This window comes from Nothobranchius furzeri, chromosome 17 (assembly GCF_043380555.1).
Source record: "Nothobranchius furzeri strain GRZ-AD chromosome 17, NfurGRZ-RIMD1, whole genome shotgun sequence".
Taxonomy (NCBI): domain Eukaryota; kingdom Metazoa; phylum Chordata; class Actinopteri; order Cyprinodontiformes; family Nothobranchiidae; genus Nothobranchius; species Nothobranchius furzeri.
Window position 1 is genome coordinate 48,315,650 of NC_091757.1, and position 9,297 is coordinate 48,324,946.

At 45.1% G+C, this 9,297-nt stretch overlaps 1 protein-coding gene across 3 annotated transcripts; it reads left to right on the plus strand.

Annotated features, from left to right (window-relative positions):
- Positions 1-1,585: 1,585 nt before the first annotated feature.
- golm1 (golgi membrane protein 1) lies at positions 1,586-9,086 on the plus strand. Of its 3 annotated transcripts, XM_054731519.2 has the most exons (12): positions 1,596-1,704; positions 1,800-1,903; positions 2,734-2,875; positions 4,229-4,408; positions 5,601-5,655; positions 5,735-5,837; positions 5,916-6,036; positions 6,115-6,265; positions 7,886-8,107; positions 8,338-8,502; positions 8,648-8,746; positions 8,876-9,086. In XM_054731519.2, exons 3-11 carry the CDS (start codon positions 2,747-2,749, stop codon positions 8,743-8,745), a joined length of 1,224 nt encoding a protein of 407 aa, XP_054587494.1. In that variant the 5' UTR covers positions 1,596-1,704; positions 1,800-1,903; positions 2,734-2,746; the 3' UTR covers position 8,746; positions 8,876-9,086. The 3 variants fall into 3 exon arrangements, with proteins under 3 accessions (XP_054587493.1, XP_015828230.1, XP_054587494.1); XM_054731518.2 differs by lacking the exon at positions 1,800-1,903 and having other exon boundaries at positions 1,586-1,725; XM_015972744.3 differs by lacking the exon at positions 1,800-1,903 and having other exon boundaries at positions 1,586-1,725; positions 8,338-8,490.
- Positions 9,087-9,297: the final 211 nt, after the last annotated feature.

Genomic DNA, 9,297 nt, shown 5'->3' on the forward strand with positions numbered 1-9,297 from the left:
TTCCAGGGAGGCTGAGGAGTGTGATCCCCCTATAGTTGGAACACACCCTCAGGTCACCCTTCTTAAAGATGGGGACCACCACCCCAGTCTGCCACTCCACAGGAACTGTCCCCGATGACCATGCAATGTTGCAGAGACGTGTCAACCACGGCAGCCCTACAACATCCATAGCCTTGAGATACCCAGGACGAATCTCATCCGCCCCCGGTGCTCCGCCGCTGCGTAGTTGTTTGACTACCTCAGCAACTTCTGCCCCCGAGATTGGACAGTCCATCCCCAGGTCTCCCGGCTCTGGTTCCTCCTCGGAATGCGCATAGGTGGGATTGAGGAGCTCCTCAAAGTATTCCTTCCACCATCCGACTATAGCCCCAGTTGATGTCAGCAGCTCCCCATCCCCAGTGTAAACAGTGTGAGCGAGTTGCTGCCTCCCTCTCCTAAGGCGCCGGACAGTTTGCCAGAACCTCTTTGGAGCCGATCGATAGTCTTTCTTCATGGTCTCACCAAACTCCTCCCACGCCCGAGATTTTGTTTCGGCAACTGCCACTGCTGCACCCCGCTTGGCTATCTGGTACCTGTCTGCTGCCTCCGGAGACCCACAGACAAGCCACGCCCTGTAGGCCTCCTTCTTCAGCCTGACGGCTCCCCGAACCTCTGGTGTCCACCAGCAGGTATGGGGGTTGCCACCACGACTGGCACCGGCCACCTTGTGACCACAGCTAGCAACAGCCGCCTCAACAATCGCAGAGTGGAACAAGGCCCACTCGGAGTCAATGTCCCCCACTTCTCTCGGGACGCGGTCAAAGCTCTGCCGGAGGTGGGAGTTTAAGACCGTCTTGACAGGTTCTTCTGCCAGACGTTCCCAACAGACCCTCACTATGCGTTTGGGTCTGCCAGGTCTACGCGGCATCTTCTCCTGCCATCTGATCCAACTCACCACCAGGTGGTGATCAGTTGACAGCACCGCTCCTCTCTTCCCTCGGGTGTCCAAAACATACGGCCGCAGGTCAGATGATACAACTACAAAGTCTATCATCGACCTGCGACCTAGGCTGCCCTGGTACCAAGTGTACGATGGGCATCCTTATGTTCGAACATGGTGTTCGTTATGGCCAAACTGCGGCTTGCACAGAAGTCCAATAACGAAACACCAATCGAGTTCAGATCAGGTGGGCCTTTTCCTCCCAATCACACCCCTCCAGGTCATGCTGTCATTGCCCACGTGATCACTGAAGTCCCCCAGCAGGACAATGGAGTCCCCTGGTGGAGCACTATCTAGCACTCGTCCCAGGGACTCCAAAAAGGGTGAGATAGTATCTCGAATCTCATAATTAAGATATAGCTAAGTCATAATTATGTGACACTATCTCATTTTAATGAGGTAGTGTCTCATTATTATGAGATACTCTCACTATTATGAGACACTTTAAAGTCATGATTATGAAATTACATAGATTTTTTTTATCAGTGTACTATGGACTTCCACACAGCAGCTCGTACAAGGGAAAAAAGTGCTGTTATTCCCTCTGGAACCTCTGAGCGGGGCTAATGTTTTATTTAAAACCAGACACCCACCTAGTCCCCACACCGCTACGTGAACCGGTGTCTGTAAATGGTGCGGACCCACCGACAGTTCAGCCACGGCTGTTGGTGTAGCAGTAATGGGCAGGAGCTAGTTTGCAAGGGCGCTGAAGCGTTTTTATTTCCGTGAGGAACAGAATTTTTTTGGTACTCATCACAGAACTTCGCTCTACATACCTGGCTAAATATTTGCTTTGTTTTGGTTCTGTCATATCTGATAGGTGGATGATTACGCTGCTTGTCTGATGTCAACTCACGCTTTGTTGCTAACGGAAGTTAGCATTAGCGTCTACGGTGGTTACGAGAGAGACGATTCACATTAAGGGTTTATTTTTTGTTTGTTTGGCCGTCAGTGTTTAATCAATGATATAATTAAGGGTTTCGAATTTAGTTGTACATGTAATCGATACTAATTGTGTTGGAACAGTGTTTGTTTTGATCCTTAAAAAACGTGTCTGTTTATGTATTGTTTATGGCAAACTAGCTTAATTTTCCTGTGATTTGATAGTTTTTCACAATTCTCATTGATTGTTATTTTGTTAGTTATATTTGTTCTGGTTTGTCTTTGCTATTTTATCAGAAAAGCATTTGGATTCCACGTTGACTAATCAGCAGGATCTTTATGTGGTGTTTTCTTTATATTTAGATTTGAATGGGGATTTTACCTCCAGCTGTTTGTACTTTAACTGTAGTCATAATCAATATTTAACAGGAAGTATTTCTCAATTTTCATTACTTTGTCCTCTTGTAAATCCCCACTAATGCTAATTTGGTTTTGTGAATATTATTTACACTGGAAGTGGGTTTTTAAAAGTTTTATTAAATCAGTAAATTAATAGGTCTATAAAATGTCCTGCAAAATGTCCTGCTTATCAAACTGGGGCTTCTAGCTACAGAGTTGAATTCCTTTTATGACAAAGACAAGTGCAGAAATATTATCTCTCATTCTCTTTTGACACCAAGAAGTTAATCGGGTTTAATCTGAGACACATACTTCTAATTAGAAGTTCTGAAACTGCTTTTTGTGTCTTAAAATGATTATTTAACAAAAATATTTGTCTCTTGTTAGATGCAAAGTACCAGTTTAAAAAGCCTTTACGGTAACAATCATATGATCTGATTATGACCGTGTTTTGTGTATGTGTGTGTGTCCAGTTTCTAGATCACTATGGGTGGGTTGGGGAACGGCCGTCGTGGAGGACGATCCCCCCCTTTGATGATTGCAGCTCTGGTTGCTTGTATCTTGGTTCTGGGATTTAACTATTGGGTGTCCAGCTCTCGAAACCTGGAGCTACAAGTAGGTTTGGCTTATTTTTTTATAATATAGTTATTATAAATGTATGATTTATATATATATATAATAACTGATATTTTGTATCACACTTTTTTAAGTCTAAGGATTTCTGTAGACTTCAGAGGAACTAAAAGGGCTTCATGTTACACCCATTAGGCCTCATTAGGCTGCTACACTGGTTCCCTCTGATCACCGTCAGCAGGCAAGGAGGGTCAAGTGTCATTCCCAAGAATACAATGTCTGAAATTATGATTAACTTTTAAATTATATATTGAATAAACAAACATCTTGGTCTTAATTAATTTAAAATCCTCATGTTTCTTAGCCTGGCAAGCCATCCTATATATGTGAATATAAAGTCTGGCCACAGACCATTGACGGCTCTTAGACGTGGGGCGGGATCTACGGTTGACTTTCAAACGTGTCTCTGCATGCTATTTGATAACAAACATGTTGTATCCACCTCTACAGATGTCAAAATTAAATTTCAAGGGTGTTATAAACAAACTTTTGCCATATTTGTTTGTTCAATAACATCCCGCCCATCAACAGAAGGCAGTGATTGGCCCACCAAACCAATAGTGCACTGTGATTGGACCACTACAGAGCAGTCGCCATCTTAATTTAGCTCACTCAGGGGGCGCTGGTGCCTACCTCCATCGATCAATGGGCAATCAGGCGGGGTACACCCTGAACAGAGAGCCAGTCCATCGCAGGGCAACACAGAGACACACAGGACAAACGATCTCAAACACACACACACCTAAGGACAATTTGGACAGACCAATCAACCTAACAGTCATGGTTTTGGACTGTGGGAGGAAGCCGGAGTACCCGGAGAGAACCCACGCATGCACAGGGAGAACATGCAAACTCTATGCAGAAAGATCCCAGGCTGGGAAGCAAGGCAACAGTTCTAACCACTGCGCCACCGTGCAGCCCAACTTTTGAACATATCATTTGTTATTTGTAATAAAAACTAGGTTGATGACTCTAGTGCAAACATTACATATGGAAGCACAATGATAGCATAAAGCAAATGTCTGCAAAAAGTCTAAAACCCTTTCCTCTAAATAAACAAGACTTTATTCATATTTCTGCAGTAGGGAACAAACTGAGTGGATAATGTTAATATTCCACACATGCTGCTACTACGGCAATCTGAATCTGAACACATGCAGATAAAATGTGACTACTGTCAAAATGACCACACAGAATTAAGTACAACATATTTTACTAAAGATGCAAAAGCTGCATTTATTAGATACTCGTAAATCAATCCTCCCATGTTTACATTTTATTTCTGTATGAATTCCCACCGTTTTGATCTAATAGGAGCTCCTATGTGTCCCACAGACCAAGCTGTATGAGCTGGAAGGCCAGGTGAGACGTGGAGCAGCTGAGCGAGGAGCTGCAGAGACCAAGAAGGCGGAGTTTCAGGAGGAGATCCAGAAGCAGAAGGAGCAGATCACTCGCATAGAAATCATGTACAAGAGGCAACTAGAAGGAGCACAGGTCACCTGCAGCCAAGAGAAGGTGAACTTTAACACCATTTGGTGTCAAAAAGTTGTTTGTATTTTCATGGAAGCTTTTTGATCACTGTTAGGGTTGGGCATCGAGAATCGAGCATCGATTGGAACCGGTTCCAACTGTTCATTTTTCCCGGAATCGCTCAGTGTTTTTTATTTCGATTCCTAGAATGCCGACGGAAGAGGAATCCGCGGCCGATCTCCGTGGAAACATAAAGGTGATCTGCAAATTGTGATCAACACTTTTCAGAGCTGATCACACCAGCTGTCTGTGTGCAGCACCGAGTCCCCCCCTCCCCCCACCCGCACGCAGCGGCAAAATATAAACAAACGCGTCTGCCGAACTTTTACTCCGTGATGTAAACTTTAACTCCTGCAGCGTAGAGGGAACTTGTTAAAAGACGTCAACATGGAGGATTTAATAGAAGCTTTAAAGAACAAACTCTGGACAGTGTGAGGTGAGTTTGTCTCACTGCAGAAATAAAAACACACAGAGCGTCAGAAGGCTGAACCATAACCTGTAGAATAATTAAAGTCATCATGCTAGAGCAGCTTCTCTGTGGTGGACCACACCAGCTTCTGCCACAATAAGTAATAATAATAATAAATCACACACAAAGTTGTGAACATTTTAGTTTCCTTTCTGAACTATTTCTGTTGAGTTTTAATGTTTAAATCTGTTAGATTGTTACCGACAGCAGCTACGTTTAAGTTTCACTTCCTGTTCTGACTGAATGCTGCTGCAGCATGGAGGTGTAGTTCTCAGTCATCCTGGACATGATCATCCTGAGAGTTTTAGCTGAAAACAGCTGGATGTTTCTGGATATGTTGGAGATATTTAGCCTCTCATCCCAGAGGCTTCTTCCAGACTTTGGTTGTGGTCAGAAACAAACACACTGGTTGTGCTGCAAGTCTTTTTCTTTTTTTTTCTTCTCCAAAACATGTTTTTGTCTAAATGAAGGTGATGTTGTTGTTCATAGAATTGAAATTCATGCTGAAGTTAAGATTATTTCTTCAAGTAGGACCTGTGGTTAGATAGCTCATGTAAAGCATGTCATGTCTTCAAAGATCCAGAATCGGGAATCGATAGGAACCGGAATCGAAACAAGGAATTGGAATCGGAATTGTTCAAAATCAAACGATGCCCAACCCTATTTATGGTTAAAAATGTTAATATTGTTGCTATATTTTGTATTTAGACAAAGCTGCAGCAGAATATTTCCTCCAGCACCAAAACAATTCAGGATCTCAAAGGTAGCAGTGAAAATTGACTACTAACTAAACGAACTAAAAATGAATAAATGACTTTGACATTGTACCGGGTGTTCTGCAGGTCAGCTGAATCAGCTGAATGGTGACTTGGGGAAGTTTCAGAAGACGCTGCAGAGCTGCCAGGGCAACATGGACTCCCTCGACAAGAAATTAACATCCGACCTGTCAGCACACGTTTGTGTAGATCTTCACACGAGTTTCTGTCAGCAGGTTTGGTTCAGGTGAATTGTTTTTGTGAGCAGGACTCGGTGCGAGTCCAGGGTCCAGTCCCAGAAGGAGCTGTGTGATGAGAAACTGGCTGCTGAAAAACGTGAAATCCAGAGGAAAACGGAGAAGCCTGCAGGCGTCTCCTCACAAGTGGAAGTTAGTTTGCATTTTTCAAATGCTGGGTTCTTGTGTTTGTGACGTGAGCATTAATGGTGTATGATCTCCACCCCACAGGAGAAGGGAGCAGAGAAAATGGGCTCAACGGTTAAAACTGTAGCTGGCGAAGTTCAAACAACATTCGTTCTTGGCCACACTCCAATCATCCCTCTGCCTAAAGGAAATGAATCCCCTCAAACGCACACCAACGATGTCATCACTGACAAAGGTAAAACCTTGAGCAGTTGTCATCTGCTTGTTGTAGTTTATGGTCAGCATGTTAGTTTTGGAGAAGGCGTTCGACCCCATCCCTCGGGAGGCCCTGTGGGGGCACTTCGGGATTATGGGGTACCAGGCCCTCTGATACGGGCTGTTAGGCCCCTGTATGACTGGCGTCAGAGCTCGGGCCTCATTGCCGGCAGTAAGTCGGGCTTGTTCCCAGTGAGAGTTGGACTCCGCCAAGGCTGCCCTTTTTTACAGATTCTGATCGTAACTTTTATGGACAGGACTTCTAGGTGCAGCCAAGGTGTTGAGGGGATCAGTATTTGTGGCCTGAGGATCGGGCCTCTGCTTTTTGCAGGTGATGTGGTCCTGTTGGCTTCATCAGACTCTGGCTTTTGCCGGAGTGGTTTACAGCTGAGTGTGAAGCAGCTGGGATGAGAATCGGCTCCTCTAAATCTGACACCATTGTCTCGAGTCGAAAAAGGGTAGAATGCCTTCTCTGGGTCAGGGATGAGGTCCTCCCCCAAATGCAGGAGTAAAGGTTGGTTTATGCTTGACGTGTCCGTGAGGTCCGCGCGGCGAAATTGCGTCATTTCAACAACCACGCCCCTCCACAGCACCTCCGCACGGCCCCAAATTTTTGCACCTAGGAAATTTTCCAACCATGCGGGCGGTCAGACATGGAAAAACATGGCGGACCGGCAAGAACTAGTGTGGCAGAGGTTCGTAAATACAGACATTTGTATGATTCAGCTCTCAGAGATCACCGTGATCAACATGTTGTTTATAATTCTTGGAGAGAAATAGCTCGCACTGTCGGAAAAGACGAGAACGCTGTTAAAAAATACTGGAATGCCATGTTGTAAACAGTAATTTCTACTTCTACTATGGTGTAGTGTTGGATGCATGCTGTAGAGCTCCATGCTGCCCCCTACAGTTTGGGAGAATATTGGCTCACCGCAGAGACGAGCCTCATGAACCTTAAACGCTGCGAGTTGTGAAGCGCGTTCCAGCCGCGAGCCGCGTCACCAAGCGGAAAGTGAATGCGTCAAGCATAAACCAAGCTTAAGTATGTCAGGATGTTGTTCACGAGCGGGGGAAAGATGGAGTGCGAGATCAATAGGTGGGTTGGTTCTTTGTCGGCAGTGATGCAGGCGTTGTACCGGTCTGTTTTGGTGAAGAGAGCTGAGCCGGAAGGCAAAGCTCTCGATTCACCTTTGGTCACGAGCTTTGGGTAGTGATCGAAAGAACAAGATGACAGATACAAGCGGCCAATACGACTTTTCTCTGCAGGGTGTCTGGGCTCTCCCTTAGGGTGAGAAGCTCTGTCATCTGGGAGGGGCTTGGAGGAGGCAGTTGAGGTGGCTCAGGCATTGTTGGGATGCCTCCCTGGTGAGGTTTACTGGGCACGTCCAACTGGGAGAAGACCTAAAAGATCGCGCTGGAGGGACTATGTCTCTCGGCTGGCCAGGGAATGCCTTAGGATCCCCCGGAGGAGCTGGCCCAAGTAGCTGGGGAGAGGGAAGTCTGGGCCTCTCTGCTTGGGCTGCTGCCCCCACGACCCGACCCTGGATAAGAGGAGGAAAATGGATGGATGTATTTTAGATTCTTCCTTGTTTATTTTCAGATTCCGAGATCTTAGATCAGTCTCAAACAAAGGATGTCTCCAAAGTTACGGCTCCCGTAACTGCTGTGGTCAAGGAGGACAAACATCAGCCAGGAGAGGAAGACCTGGACGCAGACACGGCTGTGGCTGAGGCCAAGATCAGCAAAGACAGGAAGGAGGATCTGACTGAGAATAAAAGCATGGAGGTGATGGATACTCATGATGAAGGTGCTCAGACAGAAGGTAATTACTTTTAATTAAAGAGAAAAAAAACAGCAGATGTGTTTATACTTATAAAATGGTAAATATATATATTTTACATCATCAACTGTTCTGCTAATGCCTCCAGGTCAGAGTTTTACTAAAGCGAGACACAAAGCAAACAGATCAGCCTGTAAACCCAGGTGTTTCCGTTTTCAGCTTCAGGGACGGTGTGAACTTATCAGAGATGAAACACCGGTTTGTACTTTCAGAACCCGACCCTGGTATGGAGGGCATGCTGATCGATCAGGGGAGACCAGATGAGACCCCTGTGGGCCAGAAGCTCGAGGAACCAGATGAATATGATGGTGATGAGCAGGTGGTGGGTGGAGTTGATTTGGAGAAACAGCAGAGGAGCAAACAAGGTGAAAACATAAGTATGTGAGACGTCTGAGAGCTTGTGTCCTCAGCTCCCTTCGGATTTGTTTACATTAGACCCTTGGAGGTGTTTGTTTAAATGACAGGTTTTATTTGTGTTTATATTGTGGCTTCTGTTTATATTTACGTTTTGCTCTTTTACAGACAAGGAGATGGAGGAGGAACTAGCCGACTATAATGGGGATGATGAAAACGAAGGAGAGTTTGAAGCAGACAAGCAAGCTGCCCTTGCTCAGATCTAAGGTACACGGCAATACACTATCATACTTGTCAGATCTGGATTGTGTATGGCCTTTTTTGTCCTGATAAACCAGCAGAACCAGCTTTAGCTCCACAGAAGCTGCCGTCACTAATACCTGAATCTCCTTGCAGAGACAGAGTTGATGGATCTTCCACATCAGAGAAGAGAAACTGCTTGTTCTTCACAGATCAGCTGCAAAAAATGTTTTTATGTGGAACTTTGTTGATAGGAAAAATCCCAGATGGTCTTTTTAATTTAATTGTTTTACTTGAAAGTTGTTTCTTTTTTTTTTTTTTTTTTTTCCCCTTTGGCTCAGTTGATGAATTGCCAAGATGACTAAAACATCTGAAGAAGTGACACCATTTGGTTTTTGGAAACAGATCTGATCGACATGAATGAAAATGAGAAGATTTTGATGGTGTTGATGTGCGGAATGTTGACTTGAACAGGTGTGAGTTGTGTGCACACTGGTTGGATTACATACAGCGTGTGAAATACTGTGGCTGCTGTGACAGCTTTCTGCCAGCAGAGGGCTCTGCAGCACAGGTCTCTT

What these genes read in the sequence shown, in the direction of transcription:
- golm1 (XM_054731518.2), top strand. Translation starts at nt 2,747, where the DNA reads ATGGGTGGGTTGGGGAACGGCCGTCGTGGAGGACGATCCCCCCCTTTG. An exon ending in AACAATTCAGGATCTCAAAG is followed by an intron (nt 5,656 to 5,734) that starts GTAGCAGTGAAA and finishes GGTGTTCTGCAG; the next exon opens with GTCAGCTGAATCAGCTGAAT. An exon ending in CGATGTCATCACTGACAAAG is followed by an intron (nt 6,266 to 7,885) that starts GTAAAACCTTGA and finishes GTTTATTTTCAG; the next exon opens with ATTCCGAGATCTTAGATCAG.